General features: G+C 60.5%; 2 protein-coding genes across 3 annotated transcripts; both read left to right on the top strand.

Annotated features, from left to right (window-relative positions):
* Positions 1-1,085: 1,085 nt before the first annotated feature.
* LOC128832189 (prosaposin-like) lies at positions 1,086-5,674 on the top strand. The gene is made up of 6 exons (XM_054019313.1): positions 1,086-1,146; positions 1,695-1,825; positions 2,132-2,224; positions 2,718-2,895; positions 4,697-4,762; positions 5,592-5,674. Exons 1-6 carry the CDS (start codon positions 1,101-1,103, stop codon positions 5,600-5,602), a joined length of 525 nt encoding a protein of 174 aa, XP_053875288.1. The 5' UTR covers positions 1,086-1,100; the 3' UTR covers positions 5,603-5,674.
* Positions 5,675-7,936: 2,262 nt separating this feature from the next.
* On the top strand, positions 7,937-21,624 carry SFTPB (surfactant protein B). 2 transcript variants are annotated; one of them, XM_054020449.1, is made up of 11 exons: positions 7,937-7,996; positions 9,980-10,113; positions 10,653-10,724; positions 10,810-10,935; positions 11,810-11,938; positions 16,121-16,210; positions 18,106-18,289; positions 18,937-19,097; positions 19,525-19,605; positions 19,834-19,941; positions 20,223-21,624. In XM_054020449.1, the coding sequence occupies exons 1-11, from the start codon at positions 7,948-7,950 to the stop codon at positions 20,256-20,258; spliced, it is 1,170 nt and encodes a 389-aa protein (XP_053876424.1). In that variant the 5' UTR covers positions 7,937-7,947; the 3' UTR covers positions 20,259-21,624. The 2 variants fall into 2 exon arrangements, with proteins under 2 accessions (XP_053876424.1, XP_053876423.1); XM_054020448.1 differs by lacking the exon at positions 7,937-7,996 and having other exon boundaries at positions 9,901-10,113.
* The last annotated feature ends 1,273 nt before the right edge of the window (positions 21,625-22,897 follow it).

The following is a 22,897-nucleotide window of genomic DNA, read 5'->3' as shown; positions in this document are numbered from 1 at the left end:
TCCCCAAAGCTCCCCAGCCCCAAGGCGTTGGCCTGTGGCCGGAGGTCGGCCTGCCAAGACGAGGCCTTTGGGGTGGGCGTTGTCCAGCCTCAGAGCTGTGCCGCACAGAGCCCAGTGCCCTGTGGCAGGCAGGTGATGGGAGCAGGCCCCGGTAGCCCTGGGGCAGGTGGTCACTGGTCGAGAGCAGGCAGATGCTGCGATGGACCCTGGGGAGGAGACCCTGGGCACTGGGGGAAGGGCCTGGAGATCCAGCGGCCCACCCAGCACTAACCTCCATCCAAGGGCAGCTCTGTGTCCCACCCGTGCCAGGCAGCCCACAACACCTGGGCAGGAGGGGTCCTGTCTGGACGGGGCAGGGGGTGGCGAGTACCTGGGGACCCTTTTAGATTCCTCATGCAGGCCACAGGGTGGCCCTTTGTCCATGCACCCAGAGCCCCCATGAGTCTTGGGGGGCAATGGATACGCCCTGCACTGGTGCCCCAGCCATGCCCCCGATCTGCCCTCTCTGGGCCCCGGGGGGCAGAGATCAGCCACAGTGCAGGGCGTCAGTCCCTGACGAGTGCTGGCGGCTGGGAGCAGGGCAGATGTAGAGCCCTGCACAGTGACGCGCGGGGGAGGGGGGCAGCATGGGGTGTGGGATCCTCTGGGAACCTCCCTCCCTGCCATGATCCAGGGCTCTTAACACCCCCGCAGCAGGACCCTCGAGGCCGATACACCCCCCGGCCCCAGAGATCCAGCCCCATGTACCCTGTCCCCCCGGCCAGCACCAGGACAGGGGGCAGGTCGAAGGGAAGCCACGGGAGGCCGTGAGGGGCAGAGACCCCACCCAGCAGAGGAGCCCTGAGCTGCTGCAACCTGGGCCGCTTGTGGACACTGAGGTTTCCTGGGGGGCAGGAAGTGTTTGGAACTTACGTCAGTTGCTATACCTGGCCCTGCTGGAGAAACCAAACCTGCCCCACCCACTGCATCGCGGCGAGGGGCTCCCCACAGCATCTCGTATTGGCTCCTGGGGCCCAGGAACGGGGCGTGGCCACCCCCCCTCAGGGGATATAGGGCCAGGGAGCGAAGGGACGATGCGACGCGACTACCTGGGAGGCAAGATGATCGCAGTGCTGCTGCTCCTCTCCCTGCTTGCGGGGGCGACTGGTAGGAGCCGGGGTGCCTTGGAGGGAAAACAATGCCTAAGGGATGGGAGATGAACCCAGGTGTCCAGGGAAGGGGCCCGAGCCCCCAGCCTGAGATGGGGCAGAGGGGTGAGGACAGGCCATTAGCCCCGAGCACCCAGGCTGGGTCCCCACCACACCCCTTCGCCTGCTAGCTCCCGTCAGCACCCCCTCTGCTTAGATCATCGCAGTCTCCATCACCCCCTCCTGCCACTCCCCTCTGATGTCCCTCCCCTCCGGGCTCCTCGCCCCCCCCCCATTCACTCCAGCCTCCCCCTGCGGTTCCCCCCAATTGTGTCTCTCTTCCCTATTTCCAGCACTGGGCTAGCAGGAGCTGCAGTTCAGGACTGAGGGGAACCGGCAGACCTGGGGGGGAGCTTAGGGCTGGGCTAGCAGGGGCTGTGGGTCGGGAGTGAGGAGCACCAACAGAGCTGGGGGGGAGTCCAGGGCTGGGCTAGCAGGGGGCTGTGGGTCAGGGCATCAGCAGAGCTGTGGGGGGCCCTTCATTCTGCCAGTTCTCTCCCCTTCTAGCCCTGGCCCTGCCGGGGGAACCCCCCGAGTGCCTGCAGGGCCCCGAGTTTTGGTGCCGGGACGTGGCCACAGCAGCCCAGTGCGGCCGACTGCAGTTTTGCCTGGAGTACGACTGGGACGAGCTGCCTGAGGTGAGCGACCTGGTGCCTCCAGGGGGCTGGGCATGGGGGCTTCGGTGCCTCCCGACTGGTGCGGGTTGGGGTGGGACCGGTGGGCACCTACGGGCTTATTCCCATCCCTCCGAGACCCCAGCGCAGGCTACTGCCCTTAGGGGGGCCCACAGTACACCCCTGGGGGGCCCTGATTCACCCCCTGCCAGCTCCAGAGTCCAAACCCCCACTGCCCCAGAACCCCACACACCCGGGAAGGTGGCCCCTGCGGACGGGTTGGCAGGATGTGTTGGGAGGCACTGACCTGGCTGCTGTGTCCCGGCACAGGGCGCTGACGAGCGGCACCCCTTGGTGAAGTGCTGGGTGTGCAACAAAGTCATCAGAAAGCTGAAGAAAATGGTGTCCAACACGCACAACACAGTAAGGACCCCTTGCCGGGTAGCGAGTGTGCAAAGGGGGATAGAGTGCACGTGCCAAGGAGGGGGACCTAAGAGTGAGTGTGCTAGGGTGGGCATGTGCAAGGGAGCCTGTGAGAGTGGCAGGGCACGTGCCAGGTGGTGTGTGTGTGGGTGAACACATGCAAGGGAGAGTGCAAGGGCGGGTGGGTATGTCTGAGGGAGTGTGCCAGGGCGGGTGGGAGCGTGCAAGGGTGGGTGGGTATGTCTGAGGGAATGTGTGATGGCAGATGGAAGCGTGCAAGGGTGGGTGGGTATATCTGCAGGAATGTGTGAGAGCGGGTGGAAACATGCGAGGGTGGGTGGGTATGTCTGAGGGAGTGTGTGAGGGAGGGTGGAAGTGTGCAAGGGGGTGGGTATGTCTGAGGGAGTGTGCGAGGGTGGGTGAGCATGTGCGAGGGTGGGTGTGCACCAGGCCCCAGCCAGTGCCTGCTCAACGCTCTCCTGCCATCCCCCAGAGCAGCGTGGCGATGGCCGTCAAGAAGATCTGCTCCACCTTCCCCTTCAGCTGGGCAGGCAAGTGCCACCGGGTGGTGGACCAGTACGTGCAGCCCATCGAGGAGGGGCTGGCCCAGGACCTGGAGCCCCGCGACATCTGCGTCTCCATTGGCATGTGCAAGAGCCAGAGCCACCCAGGTGAGGGGGGCTGCCCCTGAGCCCACCGCGCCCGGCTGGGCAGATCCCTGGGGGGCTGGGTCCAGCGTGCTGGGAGCTGAGCACTGGGCTGGCTCTGTGGGGCCCCTGGCTCCAGGAGGGCAGAGCTGGGGTCTCCCCTGCAGCTCCCGCCCCCTCCCACCAGGGATCAGGTCTGGGGGTACCAAAGTCAGGGCGTGTGCCAGGGTCCCACCTCCCCCAGCCTGGCCCATGGGTGCCCCCTGCTCCCACCTGGGCTGGGAACCCAGCAGGGGGAGGGGGATGTACCACTGCTGTCAATGGAGGGGGAGGGGGCTTGCTCCTGGGCCATAGGAGCTGTGGGGTCACCCAGCCCCAGCCCTGCGGCCAGGCTGCTGCCCTCTGGTGCCCCCAGTTGGTCACTGGGTCCCTGCTGCCCAGCACCTCCCCCCAAGCTGCTCCTCCATCCTGTCTCCCTGACCCCTGCCTGGCACCAAGCCCCCACCCCAATCTGCTTCCCTGGAACACCCAGCCAGGCTGAGGGTGCCCCCACGTGGCGCCCCCGGGGGAGATGCCAGGCCCACCCTGCGGGGATGGTGCCCAGTCCCGAATCACCCAAGGGAGCCCCAGGGTCTGTCTGCGCCCAGCAGCCTGGTGTGAGGGTCTCTGGGAGATCCAGCCGGGCTGGGGGATGCTGCACCCACCTGGCTCCATGCTCCCACAGGCCTGCAGCTGGCTCCCAGGGGGCGGCCAGTCTGGGAGCTGCAGGAGGGGAGGCTGACGGGGGAGCCTCAGGCAGGAGACGGCACGTGCCCCCTGTCTGCCCCCGGGAACGATGGTTCAAGCCCTCAGGCCCAGCCCCTGATCCGGCCCACACAAGCGCTGGGGAGGGGAGTCACCACCTGTGGCCCCTTCTCACTGACTCGAGGCTAGTGCCCCGAGCTGTCACCCCTCAGGCCCCCGCCACTGCTGCCTGACCCCCCCCACCCCGGACTTTCCCAAGACCCACCCCGTGCCGCGAAGGGCCCTTGGCTGTGCCCACAACCATCTCCAGCCCACGAGGGCACTTGAGACCAGGGAGCGCTCAGGGCTGGGCAGCGCCGCCCACATCAAAGGAGCCGCTCTGAAGAAAAGCGATTTCACAAGAGTGGCAGCTGCGGAAGTGGGTGCAGTGCCCCCCCCCCCCCAGGAATGTGCTAACCCCCCCCCCCCACAGGGATGGGGAACCAGGGGGAGTTAAAGGGGCTCAGCGCGGCAACCCCATGGGCGGATCTCCAAGGCTCTGGCCGGGCCCAGCCAGTCTCCTTCCAGGGGGTTGTCAGCACAGAGCACCTCCCAGTCTGACCCACAGGCCCCACTCCGGGCTCCGCTCGCAGCCACTATGCGCCCCCTCTGGGGAGGCACAGACCGCGTTGGATTCCCAGCCCTCCTGTGAGGGGCGTGTGGGGCCAGGGCTCTGCCAGCTGCAGCCAGGAGGAAGGGGGCTCAGCCCATCTCTGCAGAACCTCCTGTGCGGGCCCCCCCCCGAGCTCTGCGCACCCACTTCCCACAACCTCTCCCCGGGCCCCAGCCCCCTCGCGCCCGACCCCATGGGCAGCACTGGCCCAGTGCATGTCACTCTAGTGGCCGGCCCCTGTCACGACACCAGCCAGCTGCTTGCTGCGCCCGGAGGGAGTTGCACCCTTAGCTCAGGCGCGAGCAGCTGGGCGCTGACGGCCCTGGGTTCGATTCCTGCAGGGGGATGCAGGGTCTGTGGTCCTGGCTGTGAGCAGCTGGGGGGCTGGGCCCTGGCTGAAATAACACCCATATTCTCCATGGTCTCCAGGGTGGAAGGTTCCTGGCCTGCGCCAGGCTCCGGCTACAGAGAGCCCCGCGGAAGCCAGGGGACCAGGTGAGGACAGGGCCGGGGGGATGGGATGGGCCAAAGATGGGGGACAGAGAGTGACACTGACTAGGTGAAATGGGGGCGGGGGAAGGGCAGGTGGTGGGAGACTGATGCCAGGGTGATGAGCGTGATGGACAGATCCCTGGGGGGCAGCACTAGGGGGGAGGGGTAGAGTCACAAGCTTCATGGGGTTCTGGGGTCTATCTGCCCTGACCAAGGGCTGGGCACTGAGTGAAGCGCGGGGCCCGGGGCTGGGAAGCCCTGGCCGATCTGGGCTCAAGTTGGGGGATTTCTGTGCCCCCTGGGCAGGGACCAGGGGCCCTCAAGGCAGGTCCTGGACGGGCAGTGGCAGGGCAAAGCTCCCCCGTCCTGCCATGGCCACGGATTCCAGTCCTAGTCCAGACGCCTTCTCCCTAGGCCAGCCAGGCACCCTGGGGCAGTGCGGAGCTGGGGCCCCTAGTGCTGGCTGGTCCTCCCCTGCCCCCAGAAGGCCGAGGCCTGCCTGGCCCACAACCCACCCTGGCCCACAACCCACCCCAGTGCCTGGGGCAACTGAACCAGCTTCTGGGGGCGCAGGGGACGCCCAGCCCAGGGGGGCATGAGGACCACCTCTCCTCCCCCCTGCCCAGGGAGCCCTGGAGGAATGTGCTGTACCCCTGGGATGGGGCACACGTAGCCAGGGCAGGGTCACCTGAGGCCCCAGAGAGCGGCTGGGCTCTTGGGGAAAGGGGTGTCCCCTAATAGCTCTTCTGTCTGTCTGGCTTGGGTCAGGCTCCCCCATTCCCTGCACTGAGTCTGTCTATGTGTCCCTCACTGGCCTCTCTCTCCTCCTCAGATGGCGCGTGAGCCAGGGCAGAACAGAGCCCCTGCTGTGCCCAGAGCTCCGGCAAGAGGGGCTGCCCCCAGCTGTGACACCCGCCCGGGAACTGGCCTTTCAATAAAGTTTCTGCTTGCAGCAATCGAGACGTGGGCTCCTCTCTGTGCCTTGCGCCCCCAGCCTGTGGGTGCAGGTCTTGCCGCTCAGCCGCCAGGCAAATAACCGGGGGGGGGAGGGCGCGGGCAAATGCACAGCAAAACTCTACTTCTCCCCCCCCGGGGGCTGCCCTCTGCCCCGAGCTCCCAGGGGCTCTCCCATGCAACACCCTGCACCCGCCCCATGTCCCCCCAGAGCTCTATGCCAGCTCAGCCTCCCCAGGGCACCCGCTGCCCTGGGATCTCCCATCCAGCCTGGCTGAGCGATCCATGGGGTGCCCGGACCCCTGCCTGGGGGTCGGAGCTGGGTCTCAAGGCGATTCTGTATTGGGGGGCTGGGCACAATCTGTGCTGCCCACTGTCACCCGTCAGGGGCCCCCTCAGGATCAGGAACAACGTCCCCACCCCCGGCGTGGCCTGGAGCCGTTGGCTGCCAAGAACCGGCCCCCGAGGGCCCTTGTGCCGCCAGGAGAGGCCAAAGCCAACAGCCCGAGCACCTGAGCACACAGCGCCATGCCCCCATGGGCAATGTCAACATGCCCCAGGTGGGGCAGGTGAGGGCCTGGGCCCCCATCAGGGGGGCGGGTGACGGCAGCAGGAGCCCAGGACTCCGTGGCGCCAGCCTACCCTTCCCGCAGGCCTGGGGGCAGGTGCCCTGGGCTAGGCACTGACTGCCTGGGGGCGCGTCGGGCCAATCGAGGGGCCCAGCGGGGGAGGGGCAGGCTGTATGCGGACTGGGGGGGGGATTCGCACTTGCCAAACGAGTGACCTCATTTCACTGCCCCCACCCCCCGCAAACAGCCCCCAGCCCTCAGCAAAGGACAAACCGGCGACTCCCCCCGGCCCAGCCTGGCGGTGAATGGGCCACTCGGGGCTGTTTGCTCAGCTGCACCAGCCTCCGAGCGGGCGGGGCTGGATCCTGATCTAGGACCAGGCATCTGGCCCTGCTTGGTCCAACCCCCACTCCCGGTCCAGAGCCCACCAGCCTCCCTGAGGCCTTGTGCAGCCCGGGGCTCTGACACAGGGAGCCCCACGCCAAGTGGCACTGGCACAGGCACAAGGCATGGGGGTCTGGTCGCACGCCCCACATTTTGGGGGATGCCAGGCCTGGGTTCAGCCACAGACTGAGCCCTGAGCGCACTGGCTGGATCACATGAGCGTCAGGTCCCCATTGATCACCACAGACAGAAACCTGAGTGAGACTCCAAACGGCACCTTACAGGGCTGAGCTGTGGGGGGAGCCCAGGGCTGGGATAGCAGGGGCTGCAGATCGGGAGTGAGGTGCACTGGCAGAGCTGGGAGGCCCAGGGCTGGGGTAGCAGGGGCTGCAGATCGGGAGTGAGGTGCACTGGCAGAGCTGGGAGGCCCAGGGCTGGAGTAGCAGGGGCTGCAGATCGGGAGTGAGCATAGGCAGCGAGCATGGGGCCTGTGCTCCATCAATATTCAGGAACATGGGCCCGGCTCCACCAATGTTTGGGCTTATATTTAATCAGAGCCATCCCGTCCATAGGACAGACCAGGGCAACCACCCTGGGCCCCGCGCTTCGGGGGGCCTCACACCTCAGGAGGCCGTGGAGTCCAGGGCAGCCTGGGGGATCAGCAGGGGCCTGGCGCCAGCAGCAGCAAGTGACCTGGCCCCACGCCACCCTTTCCCCCAAGCCTCTGCCCCCGCCCCACCTCTTTCTGGCTTCTGCCCCCTCCCCGAGCGATGCCGGGAGCCGGAGGGGCGAAGCAAAGTGGGGCAGGCTGGGGCCAGCTCACTTGCTGCTGCCAGCACCAGGCCCCCCGCTAATCCCTCAGGCCACCCTGGATGTGGACCCCACATCCCCCTGAAGCGTGCGGCCCCCCAAAGCGCGGGGCCCGGGACTGTTACCCTGATTAGTCCTATGGACGGGATGGCTCTGCTTGGACCCATTCTGGGCACCCCCAAAAATTATACAAACCTGGTGCCCGTGGGAGTGAGGGGCACCGGCAGAGTTGGGGGGCCAGGGCTGGGATAGCGGGGGCTGCAGATCGGGAGTGAGGGGCACCGGGGCTGGACCCCAGCTGAGTACTTTTGCCTCTTAGCCACTCATTTTGCTGAGTTTAATCCAAGCCCCACCCCTGTTCCTCCAGGGGGATCCTGGGCACAGTCCCATTGGCCGGGCCGGGCCCCCCCCTCGCCCAGCATGGCTATAAAAGGGGCACGGGATGCGGGTGCTCGAATCCTTGAACTCAGCATGGCTGGGTCCCGGCTCCTTCTGCTTGCCCTGCTCTGCGGAGGCTCAGGTAGGAACAGCCACCGGGACTGGGCTGCCGCCCTCCACCCCTATGCTGCCTGGGGCAGGGAATCGGCCCCACGAATCCAGCCAGTATGGTGCATGGCCCCGGGCTGAGAGGGGAGCGATGGGCACATGAGGAGAGCCCCTGATGGGGGCGTCTGCGAGGCGGGGGGACCCCTCACACGGCAAGGCCTGGGGGCAGAGATGTCTGAGCCATGGGGAGTGGGCTGTGGGGGACCCAGCCGGGCCCCTGGGGGAGCGATGAGACGAGACCTCATGGGCCTTCCTGCCCCAGGCTGGTGGAGATGGGACAGGGCTGGTTCTCTCAGCTCTGCCCTCCAGGCCTGGATCTCCTCCCCAGCGATGGGCGCATGGGGTGGAGGCAGGAGGGACCCTTCCACGAAGTCCTTCGCTCCCCACAATGGGCCAGAGCTGCTCCTTGGACCCGGGGCAGACCCCTGCATCTCCGCCCCATGTGCAGCGCCAGGGTGCCACCGGGTCGCTGTGGGACTAACCCAGAGCCCAGAGGGGCAGCTGTAGCCCAGACATGGGAGAGCTCAGAGTGTAAGAGTCCAGGGGACAGGACTAGGACTCCTGGGTTCTCTCCTCAGCCCTGGGAGTGGAGGGGGGTATAGTGGTTAGAGCAGGGGGGACAGGGGCTGGGAGACAGGACTCCTGGGTTCTATCCCAGCTCTGCTGCTCACTCTGGATAACTTCACTTTCCTGTGCTGTACCTCAGTTTCCCCATCTGTAAAAGGGGCTAATGCTGCTGGCCCACCTTGAGTAAGCACTTTGAGATGCAGCGACCTCTAGAAGGGCGACTCTGGCTGTGGGGAGAAAAACCTCTGCTGCCAGACCTGGTCCCCTGGTTTTGACGGCGCCTTTCACTGACATCCCGCAGCTCAGTTGCCGTTCTGTGGCTGGTGTCGGCTTTGCAGGCATGGACCGGCCAGCTCAGCCACAGGCTCTTTGCTGTCCCAAAATGGAGCATCCCCTTTGGAAACATGTCCTGCCTTTGACACTGTCACGTGGGTGGGGAATTCAGCTGAGGCTGGTGGAAGATGTGGAGCCAGAGAGCGCTCCCAGCCGGGGCAGATCGCCGCCTCGCGTGCTGGTTTTCTGCCATGGCCGCTCGGGCTGGGTCTCCGCAGGGGCCTTTCGTCAGGAACTCAGGCAGTTTGGGGGATCCAAACTCATGCTTCAGGGCACAGGGGTCAGGAAGGGATTCTTAGCGCTGTGCCCAGCGCCCCTCCCCCAATGTATCCAGCATTGGCTGCTACTGGGCAGGTAGGGCAATCAGTCAGTTCCAGTGGTGGGCCTGGTGACCAGTGTCCTGGGGGGGGAGGGGACTAGAAATTGGGGGGCAGGGGATGGGTTGCAGTTCCCACCCAGCTCCCCCTCCAAAAACCCCAAATACAGGGAGGGGGAACAAAGGGCTGGCTGCAGATCCTGCGTGGGCAGCCCCACGCCCCATATGGGGAGTCCGTGTCTGGGCTTCACAGGAGCAGGGGAACCGCCCCCAGGGAACTCAGTGGGGCGGGTCCCTCACTCCCACAGGGTCTCGCCTCTTCGCGCCGGTGTGTGAGCAAATGGGGCAGGAGGAGTCTGAGCGTTTCTAGTGCCCTGTCCTGGAGCCCAAAGGGCCAGATCGAGCCCCCGGCCAGCAGAAGGACGGATCCCCCAGATATCATCCAACTCTGTTCTGTCCTGGGTCTGATAACACGATCGTCACCGCTGGGGTGGGATGGATGGAGAGAGGGAAGGACCGGGGGACGGTGGGAGGAACGGGGGGTGGGGGATGGATGGAAGGACAGAGGGAGTGAGGGATGACTGGACGGAGGGAGGGACAGACAGAGGGATGCAGAGAGGGAGGGACGGAGGGAGTGTTGGACGAAGGACGGCTGCTCCAGCATGGAGGCTGTCTGTCCCTGGTGCTGGCCAGGCCCCAGCTGCGTGTCACTAACCGGGCCTTGGCCTCTTTCGTCCCTAGCCCTGGCCGGGAGCCCGCTGGCCCAGCAGGGCTGTGCCGAGGGCCCGACGTTCTGGTGCCGGAGCCTGGCGACGGCCGTGCGGTGCGGTGCGGTGCAGATCTGTGCCCAGGCCGGCTGGAACCAGGCTGCTAAGGCAGGTACCGTCCATGCCCCGCAACCTGCTGCGGTGGGGCTGGGTGAGATGCGGGGGGGGGCCATTCCCTGCCAGCCGGGGGCTGTGGCCAGGCAGAGGCATGTGCTGTCAGAGCCGCAGGTCCCGGGTTCAGGGCCAGCGGGGAGCTTGGCTAGGGGCAGCCAGCATGTCCCCGAGCCCTGTCCAGGGAGCCCTTGGGAGGCCGGCAGGGAGAGGGTTGGGTGGGGCCAGAACCAGGGTCCCAGGAAGGGGGGTGGCCACAGCTGGCCCTTGGCCTGGGGGGGCTGCAGCTGAGCGGCCCTGGGGCCCCCACAGGAGCCATAGCTGGGGAGTGGGTGGGAGCCGTGAGGCAGGATCTGGGGGGGCTGGTGGCTCAGCCATGAGGTGGGGCATTGGGGGGTGCCCTAGGCGCGCTGGCCCAGGGCCATGCCCTGCTGATGGGTGTGCAGGGAGAAGGAGGAGCAGCTGGGGCCCCACAGAGGGGCCCTGACCCCAGTCCCCCCCCCACTCAGCCCCTGACGTGGTCTCTCCCCCCCCAGGAGGACATGTGCGCAGACTGTGGGCAAATCGTCACCATCCTGACCCGCATGGCCAAGGATTCAGCCTTCAAGGTACTGTGGGAAGCCAGGGCTCCTTTCTGCTAGACCTGGGGGGCAGGCGCTGGCTCTGCCCCACTCACACCCCTTCTCCCCACAGGACAGCATCCAGAAGTACCTGACCCACGAGTGCACCCTGCTGCCCCTGCACACCCTGGTGCCACACTGCCAGAAGGTGGTGGACACGTACTTCACCCTCTTCATCGCCTGCCTGGAGGGGCAGATCGTAAGTGGGACCCGCCTGGCCCCTTCCCCGGGGGGTGGGGGATCCCTATCACTGCCTGACTTTCAGCGCCCAGCCAATCAGATAACAGGGGGCCCTGCTGCCCTCGCACGATGGCACCATGCCAAGAAATAAAGCCACCCCCAAAGGCTAGCAGCCCAAAGGAGCACCAGCCACACAGCTGGGACATGGGCTGGTGGGGAAACTGAGGCACAGAGGAGGGGACTTACCCGGGGTCCCAGTGAGTCAGGGACAGAGACAGGGACTAGAACCCAGGAGTCCCAGCCCTGCCTGCTCTACCCCACTAGACCCTACTCCCCAGCCAAGGCCAGTCCTGCTGCCCTGTCCCTTGCTGGACCCACCAGGCACCCGAGCCTGCCCTGGGCTCGCTGGCAGACGCTGTGCCAAGGGGATGGTGACCCAACCCACTGAGCCCCAGTCTTGCTCTGCCGGTGCCCGTGGGCACAAGGGCTGGGCAGTGCTGGCTGGTCACCCCGCCTCACGATGGGCTGGCTGGGGTCACTCTGTCGTGCAGGGGTCTCTCCTCCTGCTAGTCCAGCCTGGCAGACAGGAGAGCAGAACTGGGGTAGATCGGACCAGAACGGGCCCACAGCTGAACTGGGCAATTCCAGCAGGGGGCGCAGGCAGTGACACCCCACAGCCAAGGGGTTCCCAGCCCCCTGCACCACTGGGATCCGCCCCTCCAGAGGAATTCCCAGCCCCAGGGGTCAGGGCAGTATCAGAACTCAGGGGGCTCTGCTCCTGTCCTGGGGCCCCTGGGCATTGCTCCCCATTGTGTCACTCGCGGATCCCAGGGCACAAAACCACATCCCCCCTCCGCTTCCCCCGTGTCACTGACCACTGCTCTGCCCTTCAGAAACCCGCCTCCATCTGTGGCAGGCTGGGCCTGTGCCCCACGGACCCGTCGCAGGACCAGATCCAGCACAAGTGTGTTCTCCAGCTGCTGCAGGGTCTCCGCCTGGACCTTCCCGATGGTCAAACCCAGGTACAGGCACCTCCACCCCCTCTGGGCCCAATCCTGATGCCATGTGGGGTCCCTCTACCTACTTCAGCAGGGCTGATGTGCTGAATTCTGGGGGCAGCTCCCCCATACAGAGGGCCAGCACCAGGCCTAGGTGCCCAGACGTCCCCGCGTGCCCTGGGTGCCCCATGACACCACACAGCCTGATACCAAGCCCGTCCCTGCACCATGGAATTGGGCTCCTGGATCCCAGCTTCACTGACAACCCCTGATGACTGACAAGGAAACCCCCCTGGAGCAGTCTGGCTGCCTGAGTCTGCTGAGAGCCTGAGCCCATCACTCTGAGGGGCAGCAGGGAAGCTACCTAGCCTTGAGCTCATAGAGCTGGGTCCTTTAGCTCAATCAGAGGCTCAGGTTCAATGCCTGCCCTGGAGCATGTGACGGGGGGCCTGGGGAGCCACACTGAAGTTATTCAATTAGGGTGAAGTGCAAAGAATGGGGCAGACGATCCCCAAAGCTGGGGGATATTCCAATACTTCGATTTACCAGCCAGCCCAAAACAGCTTCTGTTATACCTCACCGGTTACCCAGCAGCCAGCAACACAGTTCCGTGAAGCAACCCAGCCTCAGGCCTCCGCCCAGACACCCAAGTCAAATACGATGGGATTACTGAAAATCTTATTCATCATATAAGAAAGTTCTACCAATCCCAAAGGATCGGACACATCACCTCCCAGGTTAATGAGTATTCCAGATCTTACCCAAATACACGCTACAGCCCATTCTTATTAACTAAACTAAACTTTATTTCAAAAGAAAAGAGATGATTGGTTAAAAGATCAATATACAGACAGAGATGAGAACGGTTCTGAGATCAGATTCATAGCAGAGATGGGGAGCTTTGGAGTTCTCTGAATTAGTCCAGAGGTTACAGTCCAATGTCCTTATTCAGGGTGATCCAGGCAGGACTGGAGAGTTCAGTCTTATGACTTAAGCTTCCCCGGCATGAAGCATCCAGCAGATCTGAGATCAAAAGGATCCGGACCCAAGGGGGTTTTATACAGTTCCTGGCCTTCTCTTGACAGCTCGGAGTCCTTAGGTAAACAATAGACAATCTTGGAGACTTGGAAGTAGACCTATTTCCTAAGCATCACCGGTAATTAGCTACACTGATTAACATAAGGCAATTTATCCATTAGGCAGTTTATCACAAACTTTAAAGAGACATCTAGACAATGACATTATTTCACCCAAGATTCATCTAAATCTTAATATTCCCTTTTGATCTCTGAATCAATAGCTATAATGACAGACAGGAACTGTCTGTTTCCATGGCTAACATTTAACAAGATATGAGTACACACATACAATTAGTATCACCTCTAATTCTCTAACAGTACAGGGTTGCATTTCAAAGTTCTGGCCTATCTAACATGGAATGGCCCTAATTACCATTCGCATACTTTTCAAACATGTCTCTAAAGGTTGAATTTGGGTCATTTATCCTGCAGGATGCTTAACCCTTTCTGGCCATGCGTTACACCCCCAGCGTGAGATTGGTGTAGACGGGAGTATTTTGTATCAGGGGGTAGCCGTGTTAGTCTGTATCTACAAAAACAACAAGGAGTCAAAAACAACAAGCACCTTAAAGACTAACAGATTTATTTGGGCATAAGTTTTACGGGAGTATTTGAAGCTCCTGGATACACCTTAAGAACTCCCAATATTGGTATGAGCTGTGTTTATATTGAATCTTTTGTAAGGCCAAATTAGTGATGCATCCTTTGGCTCAAGTTGACAACTTAGTCCATACTCTGTCAAACACTCTAGTGATTTCAGGATTGAGCCTATGTGTTAATTTAACATAGACATCAATGTTTTTCAGAGAGCACTTATTTTGACATTTAGCCATGAAGGTGGTGAGATGTTGTACCTCAGTTTCCCTTTTTGCACAGCAGTCCAAGCTTGTAATGGTTTTTCTGCTGTGGAAAGTTTTAAGATTGTGTATAGGCATTAGCTGTGAAACCTCAACATTATTAGGCTTTCTAATACAAAGTGTGTTCTTATTGACCCAAACAGCATAATCATAAGGGTTTCTACTACACAGTATGTTTTCATGTACCGCTCTTAACATGTTTGAGGATTTTCCCCATAAGTCATACACATTAGACATTTTTACAGTTTTTGGCATCAGCCATGAGAACTAATTACAAGAATTCACATTAGCATTAATATTAACATCAAATCTGTCACAAGTGCACAATCACAATCATGTTTGTCATGCCAAACCTTTTGTTTAGCTACATCATTCTTTAGGTCAGCTTGTTCAATATCCCTTTTGAACCTTGGTAGAGTTCCCTTTACCTCAGGGTTTTCTTAACATAGACTTTTAGTTTAACCACATCCTCGGGGCTTCAGTATTTTAAAGATGAGTGAGGCAAGTCTGTTAGGGCGTTTGCCTTTCAAGGGGCAACTTGCCTTCCTTCTTTTCCCTTTGTAGAGGGTTGAAATTTGAGCTTTCTGGTACACCATAATCTATGGGCTCACCAGCTATGTGCTTATTGCCAGCCACTATGGGCAACTTTGTTCCTCCCTTGTGAGCTAGGGCATTTGCATGGACAACATGCCTCAAAGAGACACAACCATTTTCTATCATCATGTCCGAACTACAGTTCTCCTGCTTTTCAGCTACCAATTTCTGCATCCACAAGGCATCAGATGCATCAGAGCTTACTAAGAAATCACCTGACATATCCAAAAGTGTCTATGGGACTATTTACAAGGCTGCTCTGCTGTGTAACGCCAGGAATCCAGCCTTCCTTTTGAACCTGAGACACAAACTGTTCACTTCCAATTTCAATTCATGAAGCCTCCTTTAAGCTAGCTCCACTGGATTTTTCGAAAGCAAAGTCAGTGGATTCATTTTCATTTGAACAACAAGGAGTCTGGTGGCATCTTAAAGACTAACAGATTTATTTGGACATAAGCTTTCGTGGGTAAAAACCTCACTTCTTCAGATGCATAGAGTGAAAGTTACAGATGCAGGCATTATATACTGACACATGGAGAGCAGAGAGTTACTTGGCAAGTGGAGAACCAGTGTTGACAGGGACAATTCGATCAGGGTGGATGTAGTCCACTCCCAATAATAGATGAGGAGGTGTCAATTCCAGGAGAGGAAAAGCTGCTTCTGTAATGAGCCAGCCACTCCCAGTCCCTATTCAAGCCCAGATTAATGGTGTTAAATTTGCAAATGAATTTTAGTTCTGCTGTTTCTCTTTGAAGTCTGTTTCTGAAGTTTTTTTGTTCAGTGATAGTGACTTTTAAATCTGTAATAGAATGACCAGGGAGACTGAAGTGTTCACTTACTGGTTTATGTATGTTACCATTCCTGATGTCCGATTTGTGTCCATTTATTTTAGTCCTTTCGCGGAGGGACTGTCCGGTTTGGCCAATGTACATGGTAGAGGGGCATTGCTGGCACATGATGGCATATATAACATTAGTGGATGTGCAGGTGAATGAGCCCTTGATGGTGTGGCTGATGTGGTTGGGTCCTCTGATGGTGTCGCCAGAGTAGATATGCGAACAGAGTAGGCAACGAGGTTTGCTACAGGGATTGGTTCCTGGGTTGGTGTTTCTGTGGTGTGGTGTGTAGTTACTGGTGAGTATTTGCTTAGGTTGGGGGGTTGTCTGTAAGCGAGGACTGGCCTGCCTCCCAAGGTCTGTGAGAGTGAGGGATCCTTTTCCAGGATAGGTTGTAGATCGTGGATAATGCGCTGGAGAGGTTTTAGCTGGGGGCTGTATGTGATGGCCAGTGGTGCCTTGGGAGGCAGGCCAGTCCCACCCATGGAGCTTGCTACAAGATCCACCCAGCCCACATCCCCACAGGGGCCACCCCTTGGGCTGACACACCCCAGGCAGGTCCGCAGTGGTAGTGGGGATCAAACCGGGGCTGCCTAGATCCAGAACAGTGAGCATTGTGTTATGTGTAAGGCAGCCAAGGTCCCGTCCCCCAAGGCCACATGTGGCTGGAGACCGGCTGGCTTAAAGGGCTCCCTGGCTTGGCTGTGGGAGTGAAGCTCAAGGGTTCAGGTGGGGCTCAGGTGCCAGGGGCCAGACGCCAGCCCCACTCTCTGGCTGGTTGCCTGGCACTGCCAGGCCAGCCCCCGGCTGCTGGAGCTGACCCCGTTCTCTTTTCCCAAGGGAGGCCACAGCAAGGACCTGCCGTTCCCGCTCCCGCTGTGCTGGATGTGCCGCTCCTTCGTCGGCCGGATAGAGTCCACCATCCCCAAGGTGCTGCACCCACCATCCTCCCCCCTCCCCGGGGCATCGCGGGAGAGACCCCAAAGCTGGCCACCAGCTCCAGCCCCGCCCAGGCTGGCAGCAAATGGGAGGCTATGAAATGAGATAGGCAGGTCTCAGCCCGGCCGGCGCTGGTTGGTACAGGTGCTGGCAGCCCGCAGCTCCCGGGGCAGGGCGTGGGGAACGCTCGCTCTGCCACGTGGGAAATGCTTGAGGAAACAAAAGTGCGTTTTAGCTCTGAACAAATGACTCGGGGAGCAGCCCGGCTCGTTCCATGGCTCCCATTGGTCCCCCCGCCACTCCGACGCAGCTCCGGGAGAGCTGGACCCTCCCCGTGCTGGGCATGAGGTGCCATCGGTCACCTTCAGGGGTGGGGCTGCACACCTGGGCCCCAGGGCAGGATGGGGCTGGCAGAACCGAGAGCGACTGGAATTCGGAGCCTGGCTTGGCTGGCTGAGCCAAGGAGGAGGAGCAGGGGCTGGCAATGGGCAATGCCGCGGGGACAATAACCCCAGGTGCCCTTGAACTGGAGAGGAGGGAGCGGGAATCAGGACCTGCGGGAAATGCTCACAGTTCAGCCTTTGTTTTGCTCCCAAGTTGGGACAAAAAATCAAAGTGTTTTTATGGGACAAAAAGCTCCAAACATGTTTCATTGGAGTCGGTTCAACATTGACACCAAACTGCGCCTTCCCAGGGTGCCACAGTGCCTCATGTCCCCTGCCCACGCTGTCCCCTAGGGGCCGGACTCACTAGCCAAACTACATCTCCCATGATGCACCACATGGCTTGGTTAGAGGGCACACCATGGTGCATCATGGGAGATATAGTCCAAGTAGGGGAGAACAACAACACTCCTGAGGTACCACAGGCAGATGCACAGGCATAGCTGGAGACACACCAGGCTGCTAAGCCAACTCTCCCCTGCCTGTTCCCCCAGGCTGGCTTCTGCTCCTAGCCCAGCCAATCCCTCTCCTCCCCCCGGGGCAGCCTCCGCTTTAAGTCTCACCCCCCCGAGAGCTGACTCAAAACCAAACTCTTGGTTGGAGTTTTTCGGGTGGAAGATTTCAATTGTTTGCAGAAACTGCATTTTTGGTTGGAAACTAATTTCAGTGGAGAATTCTCAGCCAGCTCGAAGGAGACTTTAGGCCCCCAGACTGTGAGCCTGGAACTGCCAAGGCCCTGTGGCAATTCCTCTGTGGCAGAGGTTCCGCTCCACCCAGAACTGCAATGCCCAGGGTAACTCTGAGCTATCAGCCCTAGTGCCCTGCTTATGGTTCATCTCAGCTGTTTACATGGCGCCAGGCATCTGTGCTCGGGGCCTCTGGCACCACTGCAGAGAAACTCCTGTGCAGCCTGAATTGCCTCCTGCAGTGGCAGCTGCAGCTGGCATCTGCGCCCAGTGGGCACAGAGCAGGGCAGTGGGGCTGTCCCACCCCGAGGGTGACATGGGTAGTCAAATAATGCCTCTTCCATCCAAAAAGAAATGGAATTTTCCAGATTTTTTTTTATGAAAAACAACCATTTTCAGTAAAAAAAATGGGTAAAAATCTTTGGGTTTTGGTCAAAGTTCTTCGGCTTTTAAAAACAGAAACATTTGATCTAGCCCTTGAAATCTGATCGCAAAATCATTTTAACTTTTTTTTTTTTTTTTAATTGGGGACTTTTTCCATCCACAACATGAAAAAAATGGCAGAAAAACCTGGGGAAAAACCTGGAATTTTCCAAAATGTCCAGCAAAAAATAATGGGTCTACCTAGGGCCTTGCTGCAGCCACTCCTGCAACGGGAGCTGGCCGGGGGGAAGGGGGGACCTGCCCACCCGCTAGGGGGGCCAGGGGTGAGAGAGCCCGGGGGGGCACTGACTCAGGCTGTCTGCCCTTCCCCAAGGGGGCCATCGCCAAGTCCATGTCACAGCTCTGCCGTCTCCTGCCGGGCACCATTGGTGGCATGTGCCAGTGCCTGATGGAGAAATACACCACCACCGTGCTGGACCTGATCCTAGACAAGCTGGGCCCGCGGCTGATCTGCGGGATGCTCCTCATGTGCGCCACGGGGGAGAACTGTGGCCCGGGTGAGTCCTGGCCCTGGCCCTGACCCCACTCTGCTGCTCCTGGGCTTGGGGGCTGGAGCGTCTACATTGCATTTTAACCCTAGGTTAAGGATTTTCTGACCCGTGCTTGAACCTGAGGCTCTGGTGTCCACACTGCAGTGTGCAGACCCACCAGCTTAACTCAAGCTCAGACCTGCCAGCCCTGCAGGGACCTGGGATCTGGCCCTGGGTTAGCACAACTCCAGTGTAGACGCAAGGGGGGTTAGGCTTGAGCCCAGGTTCAAGCCAGGGGCTTACATTGCAGCATAGACTCGCTAGAGAGCAGGGTGTTGGCCCTTCAACGGCAATTCCCCAGCCCAGTACTAGGCTGTCATGGCTGCAGCCAGAACTGAGGCATTCTAGGGCTCGTAGTGTGGAGCGATGCCAGGGGGTGGAGCCTGGGGCACCAAGGCATGTGGGGATGGGGCAAGGCTATAAATAAGCTGCGTTGTAATACTGTCCTGGCCAGGCTGCCTTGGTCCTGGGCTTTGATGGCCCCCGGGGGTAGGACCAGGGCACTGGCTGGAGACGTTCTCTGAGGCTCATGTGTATTTCACGACTCCCCCCAGCTGCTGCTACGCTGCCCCCAGTCTTTGTGCCTCTCATGTTACTCCCTGTTGCCCCTGCAGAGCCACCCCTGGTGCCGCTCCTTGCCCAGAGCGCCGAGTGCCAGGCCTGCGTTGCTGTCATGGGCCTGGCGAAGTCGACCGTGCAGGCAAACAGCACTGTGGCAGACGTGGAGGCGGCTCTGCTTGGGGCCTGCAGCAGTGCCCACCAGGGCTGGCAGGAGGTGGGTGCCCAGGCCGCTGGCAGTGACACAGGAGTGATGAGGCCAAGGGGCATCAGGTGCCCTCCCCAAATGGCTCCTAGTTCCCAGCTCCTCCCCAGCGTCCCATTCCCATGGATGTGGCTGTCGGTGCCGGGAGATGTGACATGCTGGGTGGGGTTCCTGGCAGCAGAACGGGGCTGGAGGGTCTACACGAGGGGCTCTCTGTGAAGATGGGGTCCATGCTGTGCTCGTGTCTGAGCTCCCTTCCCTTGGGGCCATGCCCCATGGGGTCTCTCTGCAAGAGAGGGACCCTCACAGGTGAAGCCAGCCGTGCCCCTGAGATCTGCAAGGAGTGCCCAGGGGGCAGAAGGGCATCAGTGGGGAGGGGGTTGGGGCTCCATGGACAGACGACCAGGGGGAGACACTAACCCGCCTCCTCCCTCCCCAGTGCAAGAACTTCATGGAGTGGCACTGGCCCCAGCTGCTGACCTTGCTGCCGAAGGCCTGGGACCCCCAGAGCATGTGCCAGGTAAGAGGAGACCCCCCCCACTCCCAGCCAGGGATCCAGGTCACTTGCCCCAGCCAGGTGGCACCAGGACCTGAAAGGAAAATCCTGGGAGACTTTCTCAGCTACTGTGGCTCCCAGCTGGGTTCCCTCCGTCGCCACTCAGAGGGGAGCTGCCCCCCAGCTGCCCTGTACCCCCGACCTGCCCCTGAGGCTGACGGGCCTTGTGCTTTCTCTGCCACCCGCACACAGGAACTGGGCGCGTGTGAGGCTGGGACGGGCCCTGCTCCCGGAGCCGAGGGCTGTACGTTGGGACCAGCCTACTGGTGCTCCAGCCTGGAGACTGCCGAGCAGTGCCAGGTGAGTACCATGCCGGGGGGAGGCACACGGGCAAGGGACCAGCCAAGGCACACTCAGCTTTGCCTCCCCTCACTCCCCTGGGAGGCCCCTTTCCACCCCAGCTCCCCCGCTCCAGGTAGGGGGTGGGACACAAGACCTGCTCCAGGTCCACGGGGGCCCCTTTCCCAGCATCACTGGGGCCCAGGTTCCTCCTGCCTGGAGCCAGGCTGGGGCCACAGGGGGGCAGGAGCTGGAGGGGATCCCATCTGGCTCTAACGTCTCCTCTCCCCATTCCCTTCCAGGCCATGCAGCACTGCCAGGCCCACGGCTGGGCATAGCCGGAAACACGCCAGGCTGCTGAGCCAACTCTCCCCTGCCTGCTGCCAGCCCAGCCCCTCCCTCTCCTCCACCCGGGCAGCCTCTGCTTTCAATCTCACCCCCTTGAGAGCAATTTCCTCCCCTCTGCCCCCCCAGCCTTGGCTACCCACTCAGTGCTGCTGGCCCGTGCATGTGCTCTGCCCCAGGGCGTGTGGCACCAGCGGTAATGCTTGCAGCTCCAGCACTGCAGGGATAGTCCTTGGGCAGGACCACGGCGGCTTAGAGAGATCTCACGTGGCCCCCTCCTCACCGAGGAGACACCTGCCTTCAGAACTAGTCAGCTGGGGCCAGTGCGAGCGGCCGGGCCGAGATTCTTGCACCGAGCCGGAGCTGTCGTCGCACATCCAAAGCCCCTGGGTGTGCTATAGCTAGAATTGCCAGGCCAGGCCAACCCCACCGGGTCCAAGGCAGCGTTTGGCACGTGTTGCATCTTGCAGGCAGCTGTGGCCTGAAACCCAGCTGCGATCCAGCTCCATGCTGGGACTCTGTTTGCAAGGTGGACTGCACCGTAGACAGGAGGTGGGAGAGGAGAACTGGCTAAGCTCCTGTCCCTCCTGAGTGCTCCTCAGAAAGGGGGAGCTTACACTCCCACTGCCCACTAATGCCAACCCAACTGTGCCCTGCACAGGCCCCCCTGCGAGGGGCGTGGCTGCTGCAGGGAGGACACCCCCCCCCCCCGTGGGGCTGGGCAGATCCCATCCTGTGCTGAGAGCATGACAGTATTTCACACACTTGCAGGAAGCAAATTCTAACTGCTTTGCTCCTGCACCCCTGGACCAGCAAGGGGCCCGCCTGCGATGCAGCCACCTCCTCCTCTCCCCTTGCAAAGGGAGCAGCCTTCAAGGGATGTAGCCTCTGCAAAAATTTGGCTCCAAGATTTTGAGCATTGAGTCCATGGGCTGAGGTGGGGGCGGGGGGAATTAAGACACAACACATACTATTCCCTGCCCCAGTGCCACTTAGAGACTGCTGCCCTGCTGACCGCGGGGCATTGGGGAGCTGTGGGGCTGACAGTGCTGCCTGCTGTACAAGAGAAGGGTCTCACTGCCGCTGAGTCACAGCGAGAACCACACGCTGGCTTGGCTCCCACATCAGAAGACGTGCTTCTCCCCAGCTGCGAGCTCCGCCGCAGCGATAAAACCACAGCAGCACACTGACATCACATCTGAAATGCCCCCAGTCTACAATGTTCAGCTGCTTCAGGAAACAGCCGCTCCCCCCAAGGGTCAGCCCCCCCTGCTCCCCCTTGCTTAGTGTAGCGGGTGAATGCTCCGGCTTGCTGTATGGAGAAATGTACCTGACAAATAAAGCTTTGGATACACACGGTGACTGGCCAGGGTGAGATTACAGCCCTTTACATCCCCTCCAGCCCCTTTCCAGTTCCATCTTCACTCTTTACTACCCCAGATTGACTGGGGTTTTTAACATCCTTCCCGTGGCAGTGTTGGCAGCCGGGCCCACTCCAGGCACCTCCATCCCTCTCTGGCGTTGGCTGCTGCTTCCAGTCGCTCTGTGGGACTGCACGCCCCCAGCCTGCCCTCCCGCAAAGGGTTCAAAAGGTTTCTCTCTGGCACCCTCTTTCCTCACACGACGGCTTCTCAGGGGAGTGACAACAGGCCTCAATGCTGCCCTCTGCTCATGGCACAGCCAAGCTGCCGGGGGGCTGTTCCTCTGATCTCCTGGCTGGGGAAGACGCCATCCCAACCAATGCCTACAATCTGGCCTCGACATTCTCAAAAGGTGTCTAGCTTTCTGGTTCGTTTTAGTAGCTCTCCAGCTCTTGTGGCTGTTCGTTAGCACCAAGCTCACAGCTCAATTTCAATTCGACCCCCACAAACACTGGGTATTTAATACACCTGTTAGAGGCTCCCTGCACTGGCTATAGGTTCATGGGCCCAGTTCTCAGTGACTGTAAATAAAAAAGCAGGAAGCAGGTTCATGAAGAAGATTGTCCCGTTTTTCACATACCCCCTCCCATGTAGAATTTCCCAGTCAGTCCTGCTGGTTTTCACTGGTGCTGTTACAGCAGCTCTGATGCACACGGTCATAGCAGCAGAGTGTAAACCCCCCCCCGCCCCCCCGAGAACCAGTACTGACAAAGAACAGGTGCTCCAACCCAGGGGCGAGGAGGGACGGTATTGGGGCAGGACAGAGTTCAGTTACCTGGGCATTTCAAGAGGCAGATATGGCACTTTTGAAAATCACCAGGTATCTATCTGCATCCCACACTGTTAAAAATCCCTTGTAAAGGTAGGATATAGGCTCCTAAATCACCTAGTTTCTGACCGTTTGACCCTAAGGTCCTAGGAGCTCCTTGCTGGTGGAAGATGTGCCAGCATCATCCAACGTGTGAATTTAAACCAGTGCTGCTCTTCACTTTCAGAGGCTCATTGGGATTTAGCTCCAGGCAACTGGGAGCGCACAGGGTGACGGGAAATAAGCCGCTGTGATGCGGCAACACTCAGGGGTTTGCACCCGTTTAACTCTAGCAGTGTAAACAGTGACCGAAGAGCCTCTCTAGACACAGCCTTGCATCAGCTTAGTTCCATTTGTGCCAGTCCACGTGGACAGCCGGGAGCTTAGAGTCAAATCCTGGCTC

This window comes from Malaclemys terrapin, chromosome 2, assembly GCF_027887155.1.
Source record: "Malaclemys terrapin pileata isolate rMalTer1 chromosome 2, rMalTer1.hap1, whole genome shotgun sequence".
Taxonomy (NCBI): Eukaryota; Metazoa; Chordata; order Testudines; family Emydidae; genus Malaclemys; species Malaclemys terrapin.
The sequence above is the reverse complement of the archived record's forward strand: the minus strand, read 5'-3'. Positions and strand labels throughout refer to the sequence as shown.